This window comes from Melozone crissalis, unplaced genomic scaffold, assembly GCF_028551555.1.
Source record: "Melozone crissalis strain CALT ecotype California unplaced genomic scaffold, PUWL_Pcris_2 ptg000027l_1, whole genome shotgun sequence".
Classification (NCBI taxonomy): Eukaryota; Metazoa; Chordata; class Aves; order Passeriformes; family Passerellidae; genus Melozone; species Melozone crissalis.
The window spans coordinates 2590305-2617282 of record NW_026535805.1 but is presented as its reverse complement, the minus strand read 5'-3'; the positions used below and the strand labels follow the sequence as shown (position 1 = coordinate 2617282).

The 26978-nt window shown below is 37.4% G+C and overlaps 2 protein-coding genes across 2 annotated transcripts in view; one reads left to right on the top strand and one right to left on the bottom strand.

Moving 5' to 3' along the window:
• The window catches only part of GPATCH2 (G-patch domain containing 2), a 119192-nt gene extending 116563 nt beyond the window's left edge, over positions 1–2629 (bottom strand). Inside the window, exon 1 of the mRNA XM_054280332.1 lies at positions 2494–2629. Coding sequence (XP_054136307.1) covers positions 2494–2549 — 56 coding nt within the window. The 5' untranslated portion in view covers positions 2550–2629. The remainder of the gene's footprint in view (positions 1–2493) is intronic.
• A 310-nt stretch (positions 2630–2939) lies between these two features.
• SPATA17 (spermatogenesis associated 17) overlaps positions 2940–26978 on the top strand; it is an 85950-nt gene continuing 61911 nt past the window's right edge. Inside the window, exons 1-5 of the mRNA XM_054280239.1 lie at positions 2940–3046; positions 6735–6824; positions 9172–9253; positions 14850–14900; positions 20620–20723. Coding sequence (XP_054136214.1) covers positions 2940–3046; positions 6735–6824; positions 9172–9253; positions 14850–14900; positions 20620–20723 — 434 coding nt within the window. The remainder of the gene's footprint in view (positions 3047–6734; positions 6825–9171; positions 9254–14849; positions 14901–20619; positions 20724–26978) is intronic.

Here is a 26978-nt window from a genome sequence, read left to right as displayed (position 1 = left end):
AGCAGGCTGACCAGAGAGAGTGTGGAGTCTCCCTCACCAGGGACATTGAAGAACCATCTGGATGCAATCCTGTGCTCTGGATGACCCAGCTTGAGCAGGGAGGTTGGACCAGATGACCACTTCTGTAATTCTGTCCTATACAATACAAAGTATTTCAGGAATGATGGAATTTTATCACCTATTATACTGCTGATCCCCCTAAAAATTAAGACCAGGCTAACTTGCAGTAATTACATCTGACTCTTCTGAAACTGCTGCTGATCTCAGAAAGCACAACAATAAATACTATCAGTCTACCCATATAAACAGTGAAAAAGTGTTCAGTACAGAGCAATAGCATACAGTCAGAAAGATGCTGACATGAACTACATTTAACAAGGCTCTAACACAAATGAATTGGTCAGCCAGAAATGAGATTTGGAGCAATTTATCATGAGAGGGAGCAATTCTTGCAATCCCATTGCTGCCATTTACTGATATGCTTGCCCTTTTCAGAAGTATGACTTCATTAATTAATTGCCAAGGAGCCAAACCACATGACCTGTCAAATCATGGTAATACACTAAAGCACCACAGTCATTATCAAAAGAATCAGAGTGCCCAGCAACTATCAAACTGCAAACTATTCTTAAATTGCCATGTGAACTCACAATTAAAAAAACATTCTGCTTTGAAGGAGCTTTACCACCCAAAGTGAAAAATTTTACTCTGTGGCTGTTCTGAACCTACTCACCTCTTTAGGATCTTAATGTTTCTAGAAAGCACAAGTTCTTAATTTTCTACATCAAATATTAGACACTGTAAAAAGTATTTTCCTGCATCCCACTCAAACAGGTCTCCTTTAACAGACAGCTTCTGAAATAACTTGTGCAGAAAAATAAGAGAGCAGCTCTGAGGAGTGGTCAGATTTTTAATGGACAAAATTTCAATATTTTCCTCTGTAATGAATTCCTCTGAGCAGTGTACTAGCATAAGTAATATCATTACTGTATGATGACAATTACAGAAAAATATGCCTACACCTCGTGCTGCTGAGGGCTACTCTAGAAGCCTCTGGAACTAAATTACTTTATGTAGACACAAAATAATAAAATTTGAAGACAAATGACAGGTCAAATAAATAGTGAAGACTTTGACAGAACACAGATATGTGTTTGGAATGTCTTGGGCAATGTTTCCACTGTATGCAGCATTAATACTCAAAAAAAAAAAATACTTGAACCACTGGAGTATACCTCGTTCTCTGAAACATTCTGAATTACACCAACAGAAGTTGTTATATTTACACCAGGCAAATCTGGATGCTTAGCAACACCAGAAAACTTGTTCTAGCAAACAATTAGCAGCTGGGCAAATAAAACCTCTCTTTGAAAGTTTTCTCACTTAGAAAAACATAGAAAAAATACCCACAGGGAAAAAAAAAGGTGGTATCAGCAAAAGTGGAGGAGAAATGAAGCACTAAACCTTTCCCTCCCTCCATCCTCCCCATCCCCAGAAAAGCACAAAGAAAAAGATGAAAGGAAATCTATTTCAAGTCTATTTCAGCTGGGAAATCTACCAGCAGGTATCTGTGCAGGTAACATAGCCTCTAAAAGATGTTATCAGCCTTTGCAAAAAACCCCCCAAACAAAACCCCATCACAATCCTCCTTGCTGCCATTAATAAGTGTGACAAGAGAGAAGCTACATACACCAGTTCATACTAAATATATCACAAGATACCAAAGATTTCAGGAAAAAAATGAACTGTTTCCAGCTGGTTGCTTGGAACATCTTGCTTCCATCAAGTCTCTCCACTACCAGTCTTTATATCTGCACAGCCTAACAGAATGGAGCTTTTCTATTTTCTTACTCAGCCTTCCCTCTTTACAGTGCTACAATAAAAAAATTATGGTTTTTGAGGTCGCTATGCTAGCATAAGGAATTACATAAAACAGTGAATCTAGGAACTTCTTTTGCAGGAGAACTAGCCATAGTTTCCCTGCTCGATGGCTATAGCAGCACTTGTTGATTCCTGGTTTGCAGCAGGAAAGCTTTAGAGGAGGAAACACACACCGCCCTGGATGCTCAGCTGCACACGCTGCGAGGGCTTTGGGACTTAGAGAGTCTACCACTACTGGAAAAGCACAGACAGGAAAACCTAACTTAGCTTGAGACAAAAGTTTTGAATCATCTTTACCCCACTCTCCTTTTCTCAACAAGGCGTGCAAGTTTCTTCTTGCAGCCCGCTGCTCGCTCACAAACACGTCCAGCCGCCGCGACACGGCAGCGGCACTCCTCGGAGCCCCAGCGCCTGGTCCCCGGGGCCCGGGGCGGGCTCCATCACCTTCCCCCGGCCAAAGGGCCGCACGGGGAGGGGAGGGAGGCCCGGCCGGAGCGGGGCCCCCCTCGGCCCGCCCGTGGCGCGGGGGCGGTGTCGGGACCCCGTCCGGCAGAGAGCGGCCCCGCGGCCGGGCAGGGGCGGCGGGCACGTCTGTCCCCCCCCAGGGCTTACCAGCTCTTCCTCGCCGCCTGAGCTCGGGTCGGGGTAGGTTCAGCGACCCGGAACATGAACCCGGCGCCTCCCCCGGCCGCTCCCCGAGGAGGCTGGCGCCGCTTCGCAGAGACTGGGCGAGGGGAGGCGGGCGGGGGCCGAGGGCGGGAGGGCTCGGGCCGGGCGGGGAGGGCGCGGGCGGCCGGCGCTGCTCCTCAGTCCCCCATGATGAGAGCCCGGAAGCAGCCGCAGCAGCGGAGGAAGCCGGACGCGACCACCTCGCCTCTTCCCTTCCCTGGCCCGGCCGCTGCCCAGGGGCGCCGCGCTCCCTCCAGCACCCCCGGCTCGGGTCGGGTGCAGCCCGGCGGAGCGCCCGCTGCCGCCGGAGCCCTGCCCGTGCCGCGCCGCGGGGCCGCCGGCAGCAGCGACACCCCCGCGCTCGAGCGCACTGGGACGGTCCCGTTGCCATGGCGGCGGCGTCTTGCGGGCGGGAGGAGCGAGCCAGCATGGCCGCGCTGGCCCGGCTTCAGGAGAGGCTGGCGGGACTCCGGGAGGAGTATTTCCTTACGAACAGGTACTCGGGCCGTGCCGGTGGTGGGGCGGGATGCACCGTCTTATGCCGGGCTGGGGCGGACGGGCCTCGCTCTCCGCCGGCAACGCGATGGAGGCCGCCCCCCTGGAAACTGTCCGGTTCTGGGCTCCTGAGTACGAGGGAGACACGGAGCTCCTGCAGAAGGTCCAGTGGAAGGCTATGAAGATGATTAAGGAACTGGAGCATCCCTCTTACGAAGAAAGGCTGAGGGAGCTGGGCCTGTTGAGCCTCGAAAAAAGACGAGTAAAAGAGAACGTCGTCCGTGTCTCTAAGTATGTGAAGGGAGAGTGTGACGACGATGGACCAGGCTCTTCTCGGCGGTGCCAAGCAATAGGACAAATGGCAATGGGTAGAGACTGGATGCGCTGCAAGTTCAATCTAAATATGAGTAACAACTTTATTGTGCAGATCACCAAGCACTGGGACAGGTTGACCACAGAGAGTGTGGAGTCTTCCTCACTGGAAATACTGAAGAACGGTCTGGACACAATCCTGTGCCCTGTGCCCTGGGGTGACCCTGTTTGAGCAGGAGGGTTGGACCAGATGACCCACTGTGGTCCCTCCCAGCCTGACCCTCTCTGTGATTATACGATTCTGTGAAACTATTTCGCTTTAGAATCCCTCCCGAGAGCATCAACCCATCGCCTTTTCCCCAATATTTCCACAGCGATCCGATGAGACCTGGTGGCCGCAGCGCAGCTTCTTTAAGGTGGCCCGTTTATACACAGAAAACACTGAGTGTCCCACTCTTCCCCGCCCCACGGTAATTTTGAGGGAAAAGGAGCCTCTGTAAAATCCTGAAACGCGCCGAGCCTCGCAAGTTCCGCCCTCTCCCTCCTCGGGAGCCGAGCTCCTTTCCCCCGTCCCGCCTCTGGAGCCTCCCGCCTCTGCCCCTCCCTAGAGGTGCTGCTATTCCCTGAGCATCCCTGGAGATGCGGACCCAGCGCTGAGTCCCTGCTCTCTTGGCTCACATCTGTGACTGTGCCTGGACGTTTGTCCTCTTGCAAAGACACTACTTATTTTTTAATATATTTTTTAAAAATATATATATATTGAAAGTTAATTGAAAGAGATCGGATCAGATCTGTTACCCTTGTCCTCAGCAACTGGGATGGTTTATGCCGAGTTTTCTGACTCCCAAAATGGTGGTGGCCAACTTTTCCCAGACCAGGTTTTTGGAAATTGAAAGTTGTAAGACTTACTTAAATATTGCAGAGATTTGTCCCATAAATCCTTTTATTCAGCTGCACTGTTCCTGTATCTGTAATGAAAAAGCTCAAACCTAAAAAAACCCCACCAAACATGTTTAGCCCAGTTGTGGATTTTTTTCTTCACTAATTAATGAATCATTTATTTTTGAATCTAATTACAACATCATTAGCATGAATAACAAAGCTCCTGAACATCACTGAAAGTTACAGAGATCAAGTCCTGCCTGCATGTACAGTGTTGTGTTTTTCTGCTCTTTGCCTGAACTTTCACTCATACTCTTGTGGCTGTACACACAGCAGTTCACTAAACACATGTCAGTTGCAGGAGGCTATGCTTGTTTTTCACATGTTTCAGGTTAGAAAGAGCAGTCTGAGCCAGACTTGGAAATCCATTGGAGGGCAGCATGCTTGTTGTTTGGGGATTTCTTTTTTGGCAGAGCTCTCCAATATTTCCCTTTTGAGAATGGGCTATGATCCGTTATTTTCAGAAAATTCAGATTTGCAGCTGGGAATGCAAATGAGAGCATTCAAAGAGTCCAGCAGAATAACAAGTCTTACTAATGTTTTTCTGATCTTAGTAACATTCCTGTTGTGCTTTATGCAGAACTCTGTTTATGTGAGACATACAAGGTGTCCTAAGCTGGCTATTTAGGGCAAGCACCTTTCTAGGGAAGAACTTGCCCAGTGATGCCACAGTGCAAGAACACCATGAGCTTGCATTTTGAGAAATACCCTTAGCATAAGGATAAAATTATACAAGTTCCATTAATTCATTCTTTTAAGTGTTACACAATTTTATCACTTTACTCATTGAAGAACCTACTTTTATTTACTGTAGTATCTGTATGTCAGGTGCTTGAGTAGGCCTTTTAAACTTTCGGTACAGCTTTTGTGAAGTATGTGTGACTCTCAAGAGCTTAATTCAAGCAGTATGACAACTGGGCAATCTGATCAAAAGGGCAGATATCTGCTTGAGAAACTTCCACCTCAAAACACTTCTGCTGGCAAGGCAGCTGGGAGTGTTTGTGGAACTATCCTGTGACAAAAACAACTCTGTTGTTGGTTTGCTTCAATAAACTTTACAAGGACATCTCTCTTGTCCTGGCCAGGCAAGACTGAATGGCAACTAGGAAAAATCTATCAGGGAGTAAGAGAGGAGAAGGCTTCTGCTCTTCCAGAAGACTCTTGTCACTGCCAAGTGGGTAAGACTGGGTTTGGAGCTGGCACCTCTGACGTGGCCAGTCCCATATCTCCCTCATTTCCAAGCTGTAATTGTGGCTGCCTGTCCAGGCCCAAATTGCTCATAGCCTTTTGATCAAAATAATTTTCCTCTAAGGAAAAGTATTCTGCAGGTGTCTGCTTCTTGTTGAAGACTAGGAAGCTGCGCAGGAAAGGAACAAGAAAACTCTTAGTTTTGAAAACTATTCATTTTTAGGTAAAGAAGCTTGTTTCCCAGGGTATTCAGGCACTGAGAATGTCTGATGAAGATCAGGCAGTGAAAATTTGTGCCCATTTTTAATGTGATTGACAGCACATGCTGCACCAGATGATATAAAATGAGTGGAGCTAATGTTTTTTGATCTCTGGTAGTAAATCTGCAATTTGTTTCATTTTCTGACATATAATGAGGATAATCCTAATTTATCAGATAAACAATAATCTTGATGGTATTTACTGAGGCAATTAATATTGACATGAAACTTTGTTAGGAGAGCTTATTAAGAAAACTGACTAATAGTAACCTAAACGTTATTTTTTGTCAAGTAACAAATTAAAGAATTTGGTGACTATGTTCCTAATAAAAATGGGAAAGAATAAAAATCAATGAAAATTAAAACTTAAATTTAAGTTCAAAGACTTGTCAGTTACTTACATTTTAAAAGAAACAAAAGAAGAATAAAAGCTAGAGGCGATCTCATAGCTGAGTTCTACCCCTCAGCATTGAAACTCATAATGATAACAATTTCTTCCTGAACTCTCTGAAAAGTCTCCTCCAGACTGACAATATGTTTCTTTAATCTCTTTTAGTTTCATAGTCTTCCTTACATGACTTTTAGCTTTGTCACAAACACTGTAGATTCGCAATTTTATACAGTTATGTGATTTTTATTGTAACTCAGGCCTAATTATCATTAAAGCATTATCCACATATTTCACCTACAATGGAAGAAGTCCATGTTACATGCTGACATGTATCTAAGTATTGTATGGGAATAAGAAATGCCCACTCCCAAAACTTACATCCTCTACAAGCTGCAATATTCTTTGTAACCTGCATGCTATACAACTAATGTAAATTAAATTTTTCTGCACTAGCACTGATGTAGAATTAAGTGAAAGTGAAAAAACCTGGTGAAAATGATCCCAAGCTGCAACAATAAAACATATTTAGAATAATATTTTTGCTTTGGTTCTACATTACCGTGCTGAGAAATATTACTACTTTTATATTTTTTCAGAGCTATAGATGAAGACAGAATAATAAAGTACAAAGCTGCTGTCAGGATCCAGCGCTGGTTTCGAGCGTGCCGTGTCCGAGCCTATCTGAGGTAGTATATCAAGCCTATTGTAATCCATGTTTCAGCATTGAATTTTTCCTCAAAATTTCTCGTGGTATTACTTGATTTTAATAAAATTGGAACGTTTTGGAAAAAAAAAGGCAATAACTGTTACCCAGTTTTTCAACAGAACTAAATATGTGCTGTGTCATTGTAAGAAATAACAATTTTTTGGCTTTTAGAACTGTATACAATTAAAAAGTCATGATGCTAGAAAGCACGGAAATTATCTTCAGAATAGATACACAGTATTGTTAAAGAAATCTTGTTATGAGTAGGAGGAAAAGAAATAACTAGATGTCCCCTGGATATGCCGTTTCAGAGACTTTTCATGTAGAAATATGGAATATCCTGAGTTGCAAGGGCCCACAAGTGTCTTCAAAGTCCAACTCATGGCCCTGCACAGGACAGTCCCAAGAGTCATACCATGTGCATGAGAGCAGTGTCAAAATGCTTTTTGAACTCAGGCAGAATTGGGCTGTGACTGCTTGTCTGGGAAGCCTGTTCCAGTGCCCAACCACCATCTGAGTGAAAAACTTTTTCTAATATCCAACATAGATCTTCCCAACACAGCTTCAGGCTACTGCCTCCTTGTCACTGGTCACCTGAGAGAATCAGTGCCTGCCTCTCTGCTTCCACTTGTTGGAAGATGTGAACTGCACTGGTCTCTTCTCAGTCTCCTTCAGGCTGAACAGAAGTGACCTTCAAGGCCCTTCACCAGCTTTGTTCTGGGAAATGCTGTATCAACACTGGACTTGATCTTGGAGGTAGTTTCCAACCTTAGTGATTCCATGCTTTTATAACACTGTTAGAAATTTCCTTGAAGCTGTGGTTGGTCCATTCTCCCAGAAAGCCTTCTTCCATTTTTATGTTATAAGCCAAGCTGGCTAAACTCAGCTGCTCAAACTTCTGTATTTTCATAAAACAGGGCTGTTGAGGGAGAGGGATTGTTACACCTTCTAGTTTGACCTCTTGCATGTTGGAATTAATTGTACATCATCCAGACCTACTGTATGAAACCTGAAGAATTATTAGCTTAAATAACATCTGCTACTTAATGGCCAATATTTACCCCATAGGAAGATAGGCTGTAGTCATTATGTACACTTAGAAGAAATGTACTTAAGCTGCATCAGAGGAGGTTCAGATGAGATATTAGAAAAAAAATTCAATAAAAGAATTATTAGGCATTTGAATGAGTTGCATGGGAAGATGGCAGAGTCACCATCTTCTGAAGTTCAAGATGTATCTGGATGTGGCACTTAGGAATAAGATTTAGGAGTGATTATGGTGCTGTTGGGTGGACAATTGGACGAGATCATGTTGAAGGTTTCTTCCAACCTTGATTGATTCTATAATTCTTTGATTGTCTCTGGCTTTCTTAGGACCACAGGCTCAATGTCGCCAATTCTCAGTGTTCTGAATTATCCAAAGACTGCCTTCATTGAGTGCAGTGCAGGCTTATAATTTTGATGTCCATTGTTAGGTGGTATGAATGATCCCTTGTACAGCTTTTTCCATTTCCCAAAGTAATGATTCAATAATTTTCTGCAAAAGTTTATGTGACATCAATTATGAACTTTTTAGTAGCAACATATATGTCTATATAAAAATTAATTAATTAAGGACAAAGTAAACATTCACAATTAAGCTAGATGTAATTTTATAAAAGCTTTTTCCATTTCCCAAAGTAATGATTCAATAATTTTCTGCAAAAGTTTATGTGACATCAATTATGAACTTTTTAGTAGCAACATATATGTCTATATAAAAATTAATTAATTAAGGACAAAGTAAACATTCACAATTAAGCTAGATGTAATTTTATAAAAGCAAAAAGGTGTCTAAAAGTGAAAAAGTATCTAAAAATTCAAGTGTCAGTAAGTTTTGTCAAATAGTTAAAAATGGTATAATGAAATAGTATAATGGTGTAATGGTATGTGAAAATGTTGCTTGTGACAGAAAAAATTCTGAACTGGTCAGATTTGTTGGTTAAAACCATGAAAACAAAACAATTTATTATGCAAATTAAATTTGTAAGGCTTTTGCATTGATCTTTTCTAATAGTATACAGGTAAGTTTACAGTAACCCATGTTTTCCAAAAACAAAAGTATGTGTGTATGAATAAATATATGTATATAACGGTCTGTGTGTGTCTGTGTGTGTGTGTAAATGTATATATGTATATGTATATATATACATGTATATGCATAAAGTATGCTTGTAGTGGTCATTTGTATGATGCATAATACACTGTATGTTATTTTTATTATCATGAAATTTTAATGGGTCTTAAGTCTGAAAAACTAATTACTTTGTTAATATGTTTCATTTTAGATATCTGAGCAAAATGGCGACTTTGATACAGAAGTGGTGGAGAGGTTATCTAAGAAGAAAAAGCTTCATACAAGTAGTGGAGGTAGAAAAGTACTTTTTAAAATTTTGTTTGGTTTTTTGTAGAATGCGTATGAATAATTCATTTGCTCATCATGAAATTAAAAAGCTGAAACTCCATCTTTTATACACACAGACACACTCTTAACTGTACTGCAATGAAAAGCACCATTAATTTCAGCAAGCCTACGCTTAACAATCAAGATAAGTCAGTGTTTAAGTGTTTGCAGCCCTGGAGTGTTGGTCCCCAAACCAGCAATGAGATCTGCTCATGCAGAAGTCTGCCCACATGATACTAATTGCAGGATTGGAGTTTTACAAGATGCTGCTTCTGGTTTTTTTCTTCTTTTTCCTTTTTTTTTTTCTTTTTTCTGGCAGAACTTTTAATTTTGAAAGTAAAATAAGCCAATGTGTCTACACATTGCTATTTTATGTTTTAGTGGTTTAAATTCCTTACTTAATGAACCTAGAAGTATTTGAGGTCTTGCCTTAAGGCACAAAGCAGATTGTAGTCGATCTAATTCCTGTGATGGGCCTGAAGAGAGTGAATGTGTGTGATAGCACACAAGCTAAAACCTCTGCTATAAGGTTTAGGGAACTAAGAAGAAAATAATTTAACATAAAATATGTGATTTACTTCACTAATTTATCAATTTATATTAATGTTTTACAATACTGTTAGACTTGTTAGTCATTTATTCTTGATTAATTTTGTTAAATTGCTGCTTTTAAGTCAAAACAGATGATTAAAGAAGTAAAAAAAGAGCTAAAATAAACCATATATTACCAACCAAAGTTCATACACCCTACTAAATTATGTTTTCAAGTATCAGGACTCGCGTACCTGAAAGATCATTTATTTTTTCCCCAAGTCTATCAATAATCTATGTAAAGATTTTCCCTCTTCCAACGTACTAGCTGGCTTAACTGATAAATGATGAGCCATCCTTTCAGTCTGTGGTTTTCACTCATCTTCTAAAAGTAATTCTTGAATACAGAGCAGATAGCTGCATGGTTGCATTGGGTTCTGTTTTGAAAAAAGTAGGACTTAAGCTGAATATTATTCCTGAGTATAAGGAAGGTTTGTTTAATCTAGGAAAGCTTCTGTAGGGGACATGATAATCTATATAAAAATTTGTTAATGAAAAGAAAGGATCTGTGCAGTCACTGGGACAAGGGAAGGAAGAAATCAACGTGATCAGATTGCCTGTAATCACAGACCTGAGAGAGCTAACATCATAAAGCTCTCCTCAGATTTCTGTTCTTGAATATAATTCTGAAAAGTAAAATTGTCTTTAATCAATAAAGCCTTATGAATATTTAGTTCTTCAAACAGACATAACTGAAATTCTGGCCAAATCTGAAGTCCATGGAACAATGTAGGACAAAAAATTCTGCAACTTAATACACACGTTCTAAATCAGATGATGAATTCATCCAGTTCTGGATTCCAGTACTTATCCAGTGCTAGCCAGGGCTCTAGAGAAGGAGAATCTCATTAGAAAGCTTACAAATTTTACAACAATCAGCACAGGAAATGATCTTTTCCTCTCAAACACTACATTTTGTTTTGTTTTGCCATCACTTTGATTGGAGAAGACTAAACAGAACAGATTGATTGGAAGCCAGCTTGAGAACCACACAAGTATGAGATAAAAAGGCACATTCTACTCCCTTTGGACTGCTGTATTCAGTGTTTTTTGGGGTGGACTTAAATATAAAGTGTGAGTTAATACCTTATATTTGTTATTTTGCTATCTTTATTCAATTAACGGAACATGTAAAAAGCAAAATCTTGGCAGCTTAATATAATTTTCAAGTTAAAAGATCAGGCAATGTTTGCAATGAACTCTTGCTAGTAATTGTTGTAATGACTCCTGACTATGAAAGACAATGATGCATTTGGCATGATAGTTCCTTAAATACACTGGTCACTTTAAAATTTGTCAGCTGATAATGATTGGATTGGTATCTGCTGCCAGCAAACAAGGCAAAACATATGCACAAAATACCCATGATTGCTTGATAATAAATCATTTTAATGATTATATTCAAAATTGTGAAATGTGAATGGTACTGATGCGGAAAATAACAAAGGCTGAGGTTCATCAGATTGGCTGTCCATATGTGCATCACTACTAGTATTTCATTTGCTTCTCCTCCAGAGCCTCTTCCTTTGATTGCTAAGAGAAATATTTGGTAAAAAACCTAAAAAAACTTGCAACTATTGATGGCACTTATATGATTAAAGTTATGTGCCTTTCTATTCTAAATAAAAGTGATTTGATATAAAGCTTTGTTTCCTAATTAATCTCAAGCTAAAATTAAGAAATGCTCTCCTACAGTTTTCTTAACAACTTGGTTACATTGATTGCGTTGAATTCTGAAAGTTTGCATGACCTGCAGGAAGGTATGAATTTTAGAACCAGGCAAACACCAGAACATGAAACAAACTAGGCATCATTGTTTCTTTATTACTATTTTCTCAATGCCAAGGAATCATTTGCTAAAGCAAGGGGAATTGTAACATTTCATTATTATGTGAAGCTGGCATGCATGATGGCCATATTTTCAGTTTACTTTGTAAGGAGATGCAGTTGAGAAAAGTGAATATTTTATGTTATGTAGTTTGGCACCACCCTAAGTGATTTACCTTCAAGTCAATAACCAGTTTTAAATAGTTCCAGTCCAATAGGAATTAGGCAAATACCTATTTGCTCTACAACCCCCCCAAAATACACCATGATCACATTCACAATTTAGACCATGTGTTGCTTCCTTCTCTCAACCTCGATCTCATTCTCAAACTCAGTCAGATCCCTGGTTCCTCAAATTCTTTGAATTTGTCATTTTGTATTAACTCTTTAAAACTAAAGAAGACACCATCATTTGTAGATGATCCCCAAGCACGTTTTTAAATACACTGTGAGAAAGTATACAAAAGTTTGTGTATACAAGGCTTCAAATATGTTTTGAAAACCTACACTTAAGGTAAGCTGGTAGGAAGGCCTGTATACTAATTGTCAGAATTGACGACAAAGACATCTTGGCTAAGAAGTAGAGACAGTAAATGGATGATTTGGGAAAGTAATTCTTTCCAGAGGGTCAACAAGGCAGTGTCACATTTGAATTGGCACTTAGTGAAAAATGAGGCGCAATCCATAGGGCATGGGCTAAACTGCATGAAATTCCACTTAAAAATAAGAAAAGTGTCTTTTGGACAAACAGGCCCCAGTTCTGGAAAGAATCTTTTGCTTATTAGGAGAGCACATAAATGTAGACTTGTGTTGAAGCACTAAATTATGACACTAAATTATGACACATTGTTTTTGTCAATAGCAATGAACACCTTCTATATCATTTGTAATAGTAGAACTTTCGAATCAGGATTAGAAAACAAAGGGCAAATGCATTTGCAAAAGAACCTAGATGGTGACACAGCCTTTGGCTTTTGGTGCAAGAAAAAAGTTGAAGGACAGTTGCATGAGCAGTTCTGCATTGGAAAGACTTGTGATTTAGAGCAAGAGTTGAGTAAAAGCAAGAATGTGTAACTTCCTTCTTGTTTTGGGTGACCCTCTTAAGTGGTGGTAAGGTAAGGCCTGGATTCCTCACACCTTAGTGTGAGGGGTGTGCAAGATCAAACCTTGGTTGCCATTGACTGTTTTTGTAAATAGTAGGGGGAGTTCTTCAATACTTGGCCAAGCTCAGAGTCAAAGTGGTCCCACATTGTCTCTCAGTATGGATGATATAAAGAGCATTAATGATGTAAGGTGTCCAATTTATTGTGTTCTTCAGTGAAATGGGATGCATTCAGACCTAAGTGCTTGCAGCTTTCAAATATGAGAAGAATAAACAAAAAGGTGTAAAATTGTTTCTTTTAATCACTGATGGACAGAAATCTGATGAATGTTTTTAAGCTTAGGAACATTTTAAGCTTCCATTAAAATGTATTTTATCTATTTGGTAGTGTGGTAACTCTTACGTTCCCTTCCAAAGAAAGAAAAGATGAGCTGCAACCCAAAATTGCATCAATTTAATCAAGCAGTTTAGGATATACTTAAGTCAGGCAACCATTATTTCTGTCCATTATTAGCTATCTACAGTTAGTATCACTCAGTAAATACCTATGGAGAATAAAGGGGAGAGAGACAGTCCATTATTTATTCTAATTTGTACATTTGGGGTAGATTTTCCCTTGAATACATATATATATATATATATATATATATATATATATATATATATATATATGGATATATTTATGTGTATGTATGCACATCCACATGTACATGTGAAATTCTTTGAACTTTAACAATTCTGCAATTTTCTTTCATATAAGAAATATCTTTTGTACTGTTTCCATTATTAGTAGATTGGTATGATATTAAAGTGAGCATTTAAAATGCACCTTAATTAAACTGCAGGAATTATGCCTTGCTTAATGTAATGAAGAAAGAGAATTTAAAATGAAGTAGCATCATTGTGTTCATTTGTAAATAACATATTGCAGCCAACTGTTTCTTAATTGCCCAGACTGTTGATAAATAATCCAGTCCTGCTGCTCTCCACAGACAATTTGCTTTGGATCAGACTAGGCAATTCAAATAACACTAATTACAGTGAAACCCTTTTATAGTGAATTCCTGTTTGCCATGGGGGAGAAAATCACTATATCAGGGGAAAGCACTTTTGCCTTTGATTTGTGTCTAAAACATGAGAAACACATAAAAGCTGCATGTTGTGCTAAATAAAGGACATACTCTTGCATTCAAAGTACTTATATTTTACTTTTTATGATACAATTGTGAATTATGTTCATTTTGCATTTGTAATTAGAGGGCGGAACAGATGTGAAAGCTTAGTTTAAAGTGATGTATCCATTAAAATAACCTATGCTGCCAAGTGATTGCTTAGTATAATAGGGGATTCGTTCACTATGAGAGGAATTCTACTTTATTGGAAGGAAACCAGGACTTCAGGAAATGTTTTCTATATCAGGGGATTCACTGTAACATGGTATCATTGTATTTATGATTTTATGATGTTGAAATGCATATTAAATGAAACAAAATTCCCAGCGATTACTCGGGAGGCAGCTAAGTACATAACATTTAGTACAGATGGTTGGAAGGCACAATTTTGCTCCATCACTGCATCCGTATCCTTGAACGATTTCGACTGAAGACAGCATTTCTCTGAATTTTTCATTAAACCAGACATCTTGAAATATGAATTCCTTTTATGTTTCTGTGAGTTTTGGCTAAAAGAACCCCAGTGAATAAATCATACAATACTACATGTCACCAGCACTTGTGAATATTTCTGCTTTGTTATTCTACTCTCAGTAGAGCACCATTGATTATCAAACTCAGCGGAGAGCATTTTATGATCATATATCTCCATTAGCTCCTAGTTTGACTACCATAGATTTTTCTGGTTAAGCCTGCATTATGTATTAGGAAGCCTATCTCTTCAATACAAAGTTTTATTTTATTCTCTCTTAGCCTAGAACTCTTATTATGTATTATGTATAAAGATTCTTATCTTTTATATGTAAAAATAGCAGGACTGTCTTTGTGTAACTGAAATATGTGCCATCTTTTTTTTTTTTTTAATCACAGAGAGCATATTTTATTAAGAAGGAGAAATTCTACAATGAAATGGCTGTCAGGGTAAATATTTCTTCACTTGTTAAACAAATGAAAAGTCAATTGTACTCCGAATTTGCTTTTAATAAAATGAGCAAAGCAGAATGATATACACTTGATTGATATGCTGATGGCAACAGCAGGAAATAGTACATAGTTAAAAATTAAAGTTTCACTGAGTCGTCAGGGTTGTATTTGAAAACTGTAGCTGAATTTGAGGTACATCAATGTGTCTGCCCCATTTAAATGCCCATTGGACCTTATCATGTATGATACCGATAAAACCCCCCAACATTCTATCTGCCAGTGTTCTTACAAATGTAAGAACATTTGTTCTGCAAAAGTAGACATGTATCTGCAATTCTGAAAAACTACAGGGCTTTAAAGCTTGTTGATGTGGCCATGCTTTTTCTCTTGTTAGTGTATGGCATTTGCTCTATTGGATCTCAAGAGTTAGAGAGCACAGGACAATTTCATTGCTTAAACGCAGAGGTGGAACTGAACTCATTGATGATATTAAGAGTGAATTTTGCTAGATGAAGAAGTGTATAAACGGACCTTAAATTTCAATGAATCTACAGCAAATGAAGTTTGTTGTGGTTGAAACTGCAAAACATATTTAACTAGAAACTAGCTTTTTTTCCTGAACTTTGAAACTACACTTGAACAAATATGTAAAACAAATATGGGGAAAACATAAAATAATTTTTGTGATTAAGTCTTTTCATGTTGCTCCTTTTTTTTTATTTTGTGGTATACAACTGCTTTACTTTAGAAGCCTGTATTTTTTTAAGCCAGGCACCTTACCTTTTGAATTCTACCAAATGCAGGAATATGGTGACAATGGAGATTAACCCAGGGATTAGCGCAGGGAAACTCGTGTAGAGTAAGAAGATTCTTGGGATGGATTTTAATTTTGTGGCCTCTCTGAGTCCAGAATGACTCATAGTTAAGAGACCTGTACTCATCAGGTGTTTTACTTAGTTCTAGTTCTCTCAAATGCCCAAAGTAGAATTTTACATTTGGTGCATGTTAAAGAACTGAAGGTATTTAACAACAGTTTAATACCTCACAAATGTACCTTTTTGTTGTTGTTATAGTTCATTCCTTACTTAGCTAGTTTGAAAGTGTTCCACAGTGGATAAATGCTATTTACTCATGCAGCTGAGATCAGTGAGAAAACGTAAGATGTAAACCAGCTCTTAAAAGTTGCCTCTGTACTTCCAGAAGATATTTGAAGACCAAATTTCAGAGCTAATTATGTATTCTAGTCAAATGGAGTTTCGCATTTGGTCTTTCATTTTTAAAAGAAATTGAATGTGTTCCCATTCATTTGTAATGGAAATATAATGTTGAATCATTAGGTGATATAAATCTTCAAAGTACCATTTTTTCAGTCGTGTCCTTTTCTTTAATGGAAATTTAAATCAATAGAAAACAATAGAACAGATCTTTATTTAGTTGCAAATGTCAGAATCTGATTTTCCTGTATCTAAATCTAGTGCAGCCATATCTGCAGAGGAGACATTAAATGGTACCAGTCTGAAACACAGAATGCTTTTGTGGTTTTTTTCTGTCCTGTGTTTCTTGAAGAGCTAATCAAGGTCCAATAGCAAATCAGGCCTGTTGCATTTCTGCACAGATCATGTGTGCTCAAACTTCAGGCTTCCTAAGCCAACAGTTCCTTATATTCACTCATCATGAGCTTGATTCATGATTAATATAACTCAGTGTTCTAAAAATATAACTGTGCATGTTTTTCTATTTAAGCACTTTGTTTTGTCTCATGGTGTTATTGATATTTATTTCAGTTTATAGTCACTCTTTAGAAAGGCAGTTTCAATTTTGGCATTTGAAGTATCGAGGGCATACACATGCTCATAGTTTTGAAGCCAGTCTACATGTCTTGTCCTTCTGGATTGCATTTGGTTGTAATCAGAGCTATTAGTTTAACCTTTTAAAATTAAATCAGAGATCTTGTTTAAATTGGTTTCAGTTTCGAGGCAAAATATGATTCTCTCTCTTAGAAGATTTAAGGTTCCTGTAAATTTTCAGCAACAAAAGTAATCCTACGGCAAAAAAAAATTCCACGAGCAGATGGCTTTTGATATATCAAGGTTTTGCCATTTGTTTTAGTGCTTAAAATAAACATTATTTATAAGACCACTTACATTTTGATGTTACTTAATGAGGAATATGCATCATTGATTTGACTAGCTTAAGAGGTCATTTAGAACTTGCCCGTTAACAAGCTGTAATCTGCTGAGCACACAATGACTTTGTTTAAAATTATCTGTTCAGTGCTGATCAATGACAATAATTGTTTTGTACCAATCACTGTTGAAACTTGCTAATTACTTTGAAGGGCATACACACACTTGTCTCTTCTTTTTCAAGAATTTTTTAAACGTTCACCTTGGAATTAAAAAGAAATGCAGTCATAACATTATACTTCTTTATAAAAGCAAACATTTAGAACTTTCAAATGGAAAATATGAGTGTCATCAGAAGGTTTTTTAAAAATGGTCTTTTCTAAAAAGATTAATCATCAGTTTTGGGATTACTGACAAACAGTATTAGGGAAACAGAAATCAGGCATAAAATAATCTGAGACACAATGTAGTTTTTCTTACTTAGGCTTCATTCAGTTGAAATCAGTGAGTTCATTCTAAACAGAGAGTGGTGTAAATAAAGGTAGAGTGCAGCATTTAATTGGTACACTGAGCCCATTGGAGGTAATTATAGCTTTATACTATTTGAGCCTTTTGTCTTTCAGTTAGAGTTTTGATCCTTTAACCCAGAAATATCCAATTCTGCACTTATAACTGTGAGGTGAAGACTGTCAGAAAGAGTTTCAAAGGGACCATAATCCTGCATTAATGAGCACATGGCTATAAGGGAGCCAAGTTGCTCTTGTTGAGAAATTTTGAAGCCAAACAGAAAAATAAAGCTAAGATCCTTATTCACATGCAAAGGATTTTGCTTAATCCCAGATCTCTGAAGGCATACTCATTCTCTGCTCTTTCTCTATTCCTTTTTAACCCAATAAGCTTGTGTATGAGAAAGTAGTGTTGCAAAGAATATGAAATTTACTATCACCTAGTGCAAAGCAGCATGTCCAGAACCTTTCTTGTTCCCAGAACTCTTATTTGTTCATATTATAACAATATGAACATGTTATAATACATGTTCATATTATAATGTTATAATAACATCTTATAATATGAACCATATGTTCATATTATAGTAATATGAATATATAACAATAGAGGTCCAAACCCCTTTCACTTAAAAAAAAATCCCAAAAAAGCCCAAAAACCAAAACTATAAAAACCCAAAACCAAACCAAAACAAAAAAACAAAACCAAAAAAACCAGAAAACCCCAGAAACAAAATGAAACAAAACAACAACAACAACAACAAAAAAACCAACCCCAAACCAAACAAAGCCAATCATAAACAAATAACAACACGTAGTTAAAAAAACCCCAACTTTTGGAATTCCTTTTAGGTCTTATTTGGGAAGGGAGGAAATTCCATGCTGATGCACAAAGGGGAAATAGAAGAACATTTTAACACTGGAAGTTAATATTTTGTTATTCTTAATAACTAACATATAAAGAATTACTGAGAGCTTTTCTGTAATTCTTATTCTCTTGTTAAATCTTGCATAAAAGAATAATTATAACTGTACCCCAAGGTGCCATCAGTTGAGGCCAAATGTTGGTTTTTACTTTGAAGAATAGTGTTTGGGGGTTTGAGAATGCAAAATGGTGCCAAAGTATGAAATTTTCAGCCCTGCCATTTTAGATGGCTCCGGTGAAAGTCTGGAGGTGGAAAAATTGCATGCTTTTGTCGGTTGTCACAGTGGTACAGAATTGGACTGTGCTGGAACTGGTAGGAGCAGAGAGAGTTTTGCCTGTTACTGAAGAGCACTCCCAAGACTTGATGATAAATATTCTGAAATTACTGAGTGCAATGGTTACTGATACTCTGGGCAATTGGCAGCTTTTTTTAATTTGCCTTCTTCCTGAATCAAACGCAAAACCCATGACATTGTTTTCCTTCCCCTTTTTATTTTTTAAGAAAAGGTGCATATTTAGAAAGAGGTAGGCTAAGAAAAAAAGCAAAATAGCACAAACATGGGTTTCACTCCACTTAAAAATTCATCCCTTGGTTCTGGAAAGAGAAAGGTTGATGTAAAAAAAAAATGTTCCTTATAGATACAATGAAGTGTATAATTTCTTGAGAAGTCTGGTAGCTAGGGGCTCACAGGAAAAGGAGAGCTCTTAGTACATTGCAACATTTTACTTTTCAATGCATTTAGATAAGGGGATGCAGATGATACTTGCTTCTGGATAGTAAAACCTCCAACTTCTTGCTTTTTAAATGTAGATTCTGCCTTTCAGCTGCTATGTCTTTTAAGATTTCAAAGCTATAAAGGTCAAAGAGATGGATATTGTGGCAAATGAAGCTACTGCAGACTAGAAGATAGAAATTAGATATTAAAGTAGAAAAATATTGAGAAAAAAGGAGACAAAACGCAATGAAGTGAAGAATATTTTGCCGGAAAATTAATAATAAACTCAAGGATGGGTTTAAATATGGAGGAGCTAGACCCTGAGAAGAGAGGAAAAGATGGTTAGTCTGTTTTTCAGATGTAGACATCCAGAGTACACTGACCTCTTATGACGAGGAGAATCAGGAGCAAGAGCAGCCCTCAGCATGGCCGAATAGAGCAAGTTACATCTTTCAGCTCTGCATGTCGTGGCACAGAGATAAATATAACTCAACAAATGGCAGTCCTGCTAGCTTTTTACCTAATTACAGAATAACAGAATCATTTAGGTTGTGAAAGGCCTCTAAAGTCATTGAGTCCAACCTTTGACTGATCACCACCTTGTCAGCTAGACCATGGCACTAAGTGCCATGTTCATTTGTTTCTCAAACTCTTTCAGGGATGGTGGCTCCACCACCTCCCTGGGCAGCCCATTCCAATGCTTAATTGTCCATTCTTAATGCTCACTTTGCCATGCCAAAAAGCAGATAGCTGGTAAACAGGTAATGATTTCAGAAACATCATGATTAGAATTTTCAAGTATCAGAAGGTTTAAAAACATTGAAACCTTCAGTTTAAATCTGTTCTTGGGGAAAGTTGGGTAGACTAAGTATTTTTTTCTCCTCTTTTATTTTTTCTTTGTCCTTTTTTTTCCCCCAAATGATACTTTTCATAATGCACCAAAATATTAACCCTTTTTGTTGGAGGATGCTAATTTCTATTCATAATGCAACTTTATAACTAGCTACAGATAAAGAGCTTTTCTTCTCCAGGTTAGGCTCTCTCTAGGTTAGTCTTTTTCTGTTATGCAAGAGAATAGTGTTTCTTGAGAAGAATGAAACTAATGTGGAACAAATAGACATGAATAATTTTACATTGGAGATGAAAGAACTGCAATTTATGAACTTTCCAGAAAGTCTGATTCATTGAGTTCCTGGGAAGGCTTTTATTCAGTTTAGACCTTTGCAGAGGCCAAAGGTGAAAGTGTAGCAGTAGATGTTGGTAAAGGGGTCACTCAGTGCTACAATATGTTACAACTTACCCTAATTTCTTCATTGAAATTTATCCGCGTTTCTACCTGGTATCACTTTTAAGGAAAGAGGTACTTGGCATCTGGTACATATATCTGATATGCATGCAAAATTTTGATTTGAGATATACTAAGAAAGTATTTATTTCCTACAGATCCAGAAAATGTGGCGAGGCTATTACATTCGGAAGTATATCCATAATTTTTATGCACTGAAGAAATACCTGGATGCTGTTTCTGTGAATAACGAGCTTGTCAGGTAAAGATAAAAGCTCCATGTGGTAAAGCATTAATTTACTATTCTTTTATTTGCAGAAAGTTTGTGGCACTAAATAAACTATTTCTTTAAGTGTCGGTTCCCCTCCATTATCAAATATATTTATCAATTATCATTCTCTTGATCCTATGCCTATTCATGTTGCACCACATTCTGTTCTCATTTACACTGTTATGAATTCAGAATAATTTATTTTAATTCATTAGGTGTGTTCTGGATTTGTACTAGTTTAAGAAAAACAGATTTGGCTCTTCATCCACGCTCAGAACTTGTAGGTTATTATGCCTTAAATAGGGTTTGTTGAACTAGATTTTTTTCCCCCAGTATACACAAGCTAACCAAAATTTTCTTTTTATAATTTGTTTTGAATATGGATTATTGACAATGAATGCAAGGGAAAATTTGGATTTATGTTTCATGCGCGAGGCATGCTATGAATATTAATTGGGAAAGATACTGGTGTGGATACAATAAAGCAGATCCTTTTCATAGTTACAGAAGAGAACCAATAGCTTGTCAGGTTTCTGTCTAGAACTTTTCTTACTCTATGTTCTTACTCTATTTCTTCTATACATCTGTTGTCTTTCCCTGTACTTAAGCTGAAACCTCTCTAAAATAGAGGTAATTATTTCCCTCTGGTGGATTTGATATCCGGATCCATGACCATTACTCAGATAACAGTGGAAACAAACAGATGAACTGCTGGGTGACCAAGATCATTACTCTCTCAGTGTAAATGAAAGCTGTTGGACAAAATCCATGCAGGGTTTGCCATTCAGAACATCTCAGACAAATCTTTGCTTTCTCAAGCACAGAAATATAAGGGAGTCTAGTAAACCAGTATTTCTAGAAATCTTGTCTAATCACATGTCAAAGACTGCTACACAGAGCAGCATATGCAAGTTATACATGAAAAAACCAGGATGATCAAGCTTCTTTTATGCTGTTTAATAAGTATATTATTCTTCCAAAGTACAGCTGGTACTACACCCTCTTTTTCATAACATTATTTCTTGTGCATTACATTGTCACCTATAATGAACCATACTGATAGTCACCAACCTCTGATCTGTCGTTATTATGCATTTAAGTGTATTCTGTGCAGAAAGTTAGGTCACAACTCAGCAAAGCCAGACTTAAACATTCTATTATATCTTCAATGGTGTCTTGATCTGAAATCCTTTAAATATTCGCTCTTCTTGAAAAGGTAGAATCCTAGGAAGACTAGACTAAATCTTGGAAAATAAGTGAAGCCACAACTTCTCTGGTTTAAAATCCGTATCACTGGATGAACTGCAAAACCAGAATCTGCTTCTCTTTTCATAATCCTTCTATCACTCTTCATTCCCTGCCTAAACCTAGACCATGGCTCATAACTTGTTGCTTAGATGGACCTTTGATGTGTGCCAACAAAACAAGATCGCAAGTGGTATTCCTGCTTCACTGTGAACATGGATTGGTTGGAGCTTTGTATTTTATTTCCCCACACCCACTATATATCTCTTCTGGGTATACCTTACTTTGGAAGACTACAAAAATATTTGGTTTTCAGTACTTTGACATGTTGATCAAATTCCCTAGTATTTAGTTTAGATTAAAAACCATTTAAAACCATAAAGCTTATGCACTGCATAGATATTTTAACCAAGAAATACTTTTGTGCTCTTTAACAGGTAAGATGAGCAGTATGACTTCAGGTACATCAAAATATGTCAAAGTTGGTCTGTGTGAGCTCTTATCTGGCAACTGATATATTGATATTTTGCTAATTTGAGTCCTATACTCCAGAGTTCACAGAAATACGTGTCTTTCAGGTGAAAAAAAAAATCCATCTTTTCAGTTTAAAAAAGTTAAAAATTAATTGTTGAGCTAATTTGGACAAATGGATCTTATTATTGTTTCAATTTTTAAAATGCATGAGTTGCCAAGTGCAATCAAGAATCACTGCAGTAATCCCTTTACTGGGGTACATTTGAAAACTAATATGTATATCACCTTCAACATTCTTCTTATGAAATGTAACAGATGTTTAGTGAGGATTAGGTGTAGGCCCTCAGCCAAACAGATTTTTCCTGTCATTGGGCTAAGTTGCTGCCAACTACTTTGGCCCCAAGGTGGCCCACTGTGTTTCTTATGTGGAATGTTGAGCCAGGTGGAGGAAAGATTCTCCTCATATTTTCATTAGCCATCACATTGACTCTGGACAAGTATAACCTCACTGTTCACAAACATTTTTGCATATAAAAATTATTAGAACTGTGCATTGTAAAAAACACAAGGAATTGTCAAAAATAGAAGGAATGTATTTATGAAATGACTGGGTTTTATTAAAACATCAACATTATGGAAATTTACTTGTTGATGGACAGAGAGATTGATACACTTGTGCACTCAGATTAGACTGTCTTTGAGTGTTTCACATCTCCAGAACTCCATAAAGCAGCACAATGTGGAACATGACATAATGCCCATGAATACATGAAACTGGCCCCTGTCTCTCACACAAAGAAAGCATATTTTTAATTTCAAAAATTTGTTTACAATTTGTTCTTTCTAGAATTATAATGTAATTTTTAGTTGAACTACACTGTACAGTTCTCTGTCTTATCTATTCTAGAGTAACACTGGCAAAATTTTTATATGTCAACACCTATCTAAAATCATATTGCCAGTCCTTCCAACTTTTGGACTCCAGAGCCAGGATTTGTACCTAATTTTCTCCTTTTTCATTCAGGAAGAGCCTATATCAAATCATCCCTCACTCATTTCTAAGAGAAACTTTGGAGGAAGTTCTCATGAATCTATGGACATTCTGTTAAGTTTCTTGTGAGAATAAGAGTTATTGACCAAAGTTTGTTTTCTTCTCATTCCTTCTTTACGCTATTTTTTATTAAATAAAGGACACTTGTTGTACTAAGTGGTTTTCTCAACCAGTAGCCACATCTTTACCATTCAGCTTTAATACAAACTGTCCTTATTTAATAGCTGCCCTCATTTAGTAGCCAGACCTTTATCATTTGTCTTTAGTGGGAAAACCCCAGGAGAAAGTAAACTTAATAGAAGCTGCCCCAGTTTAAAGCCATAGAGGAATGTAATTAAGTTTAACAGAAATTGATTTAACAGAAATTGACCTAAAATATAATTAAATAATAATAGTCATATTATGTGTGAGTTTCCACTCACTTAACAGACTGGTTATGGCACTGTTAGACTTAACAGACTTAAGGCACTGCCTTTGTACAAACTGAAGGTAACTCTTGGCTTTAGCTCCCAGATTGGCTAAATTCCTCCAGCATTCCTATTACTTCCCACTGCTACAGAACCACTAGGTCTGATGGATGCTGTGTCCCCAGTAAAGTCCCTAGGAGTTATGTTGAGAAGTGCTTGAAAGAATCCCTTCAGAGAGGAAAAAGAATTTTGAACCCTAAACTCTGTCTACATAAGGGCATACTCAGACTCTAACATTTGTACAGTTTAGGTTCGGTGTAGTGATGAAATTAGTCCTGAGTTCTCTTTTGCCTAAAAGATATAGGAAGCTCTTAATGAAGCAAGTAAGAACCTTGCTCTTAAATATTTATTTGACTATATTTTGTTATTTAGATTTTAGTAATAAATCCTCATCTGTAGCATTCATTTGTATTTAAGTACCAATATATACTGTATTCTATCTCAATATAGATTAGTTGGATGGTTTAATTTATAAATATATGCATGAAAGTAAATTTCATTACTTCTCAGGACAGCTAGTGTATTTAACTTTAAGGAAAAATAATTTCTTTTGAAACATTCTTAAAGCTGCATTTACCATCTCCAAGAGCTGGCTAAATGGTTACAAGGGGAAATATGCCAGAAGCAATTAGCATAGGCTATAACTCCATATGATGCATTAGAATTTTGTTTTATGTGAAACAGTTTCCAGTCTGTGATAAGCAAATGGACATCAGTTCACATAAATTAGCATGCTGGTGCCATTATATCTGAAGAATTTATGGATGATGTCAGTCGCCCAACTGTGTGATTAACTTGCAGTTCTTTGCCTGAGGTTATCTACACACTGGCCTTTACAAACTCTAGTACAGGAACTTTGCTACATGTCAGGTGTGCAAGTAGAGATAAGATTTTGGGATGTATTGGTCCATTTACTGATGAATGGCACCACTTAATTTTTTTCCCTAGGCACAGAACTGGGTAAAGAAAGCAGTATCAGAAAACTAACAAAGCAGTGGCAAATACTGGCATTGAGGTTCTTATGTAATCAAAGCAGGTAGTTCAGCTTTTTTGGCTACTGAATAAACACTGACTGAAAGGTAGCAAACTAAGGCCTGAGTCTAACTTCAAGAAGCATCATGGTTTACAGAAACATTATTGAGTTTATAAATCAGGAATTTCACACACTTGCAGGATCAACACCAAATTATTCTTTCCATTGTTGGCATTAGTAGTGAGTGGCCCTGCAGAGTATGGCTTTGTTCCAAGTTTGACTAGCTGTTCTATCAGCAGATCTAGTTTCACAGCCATCATTAAAACCTCCAGGTCTTCAAGACACGTCAGGAAATAGATAATACAAAGCAATAAAAATCACTTCTTTGGCAATATGTGTATTCATGAATCATTTGTGCAGCTTGATTTTTTATAACCCTAATGAAGAGTGAAATGAAAGAGTACTTACATGTTGCTGGTGATCTATTCCAATGTTTAGCTATTCTTTAAATATGTCTGAGGATGCAGTATGGAGAAAAAGTAAGGTTGTCTATCTTGTTCTAGATTACAGTACCATTTCTGAAGTGTATTTTCTAACATGGCAAGTACTTGGCATCTTAAAACTTTTGAGGTATAGCTATTTTCCATGGAGTGGGCTTGAAATAAATTGTTCTTTGTCACAGTAATATGAGGAGAACTCTCTCAGCCTCCACCTGTCAGTTCCTTTCAATCAAAGGGGAGCTGACAAGTCCAGGAGCTGGCCATTTTCTCAAGTGTCAAAGTGTTTTGAAGAATGTATATATTGTCTTATAATTCAATTAAAGTGTTCCACATTATTGAGTGCAGAAGCAATTGATTCTGTAGTCTATTTTCAATTAGTGCCAAACCCTTTCAGACAGTTCCTTAGAATTCTTACAAAAATAGAACCCTCATTTTTGTATTGTTGTCTTTCACTTGATGTTTAATCAACCACGTTAACTTCAACCCATCTTTTTTTACTTGTCTTCAAAGATGTGGAGAGGAAATACATTATGCTTTTTCACTTTCTTACCTGTAATTTGAATTTTCTGGATGTAAGGTTACCCTGTCAGCTTTCTCTGTGTGCCTCAGAAAGAGAGACAAGTGCCAAATATGCTTTCTCATATTTAAATATTCATTTGGATTGGTAGGTCACATAATTTAGGACATCCATGCCTTTTCCAGAGGATTTTAGGCATAACTGCTAGATTTCTAGGAATCTTAAAACTGCAATTTATTGAGGATCCTGGAGTACTTCTGTAGACAAAGCCTGTTGCTGTTAGGATAGGTAAGATATAAAAAATGAGCTTTTGGAGTTGATAATGAAATTGAAATGAGGTGTCTAAAGTTATAGAGCAGTCAATGGCCTGTTTTAACTCCATGGGAAAACACTTTCTAAATACTGAGAGGTTAAGGTAGGAACCATTATGTTTACACAGGAAGCTGAATTTCCAACACAGATTCAGCTCACATCCCTCATGAGATTTATTCTGTCCATGTCTTTTTTGAGCAAGGACTGGAAGCAGCCTTTACCCTGTTTTTAGCTAGTTCTGTGTAAATAGTTGAAGTTTTGCAGTAAACATGAACTCTGTAAGTAATGTAAATTGCTGCTTAAATGGAAGTCTTCAGTGACATGAAGGCAGAATTTTCTCTGAATTTTTATATAGCACTAAATACACCATTAGGATCAACAGATTTGTTTCATTTGTATCAAAGAAATTTGGGTTTTGAATCTGAATATGTAGAAGGAAATCTGAGATCACTTTGTGCACTCATTGGACCAAATAGTCTGTGGTGTAGGTTATTAGTTTTGATGAATAAAACAGATGTGACAACACAGTATTGTAGGATAACAATAGTTCTGTACCTGTGAGCTTTGAAGGTGCTGTAGGTATTTTATTTTGTAAGAGATCTGTTAGAGTTACTGACAGCTCATAAAAAATTTTCTGTGGACAAAGACTGACTAATCATGGCCTTTTAAACTGTCTCACAGAGACAGACTTCCCAGTCTTCTGTTTT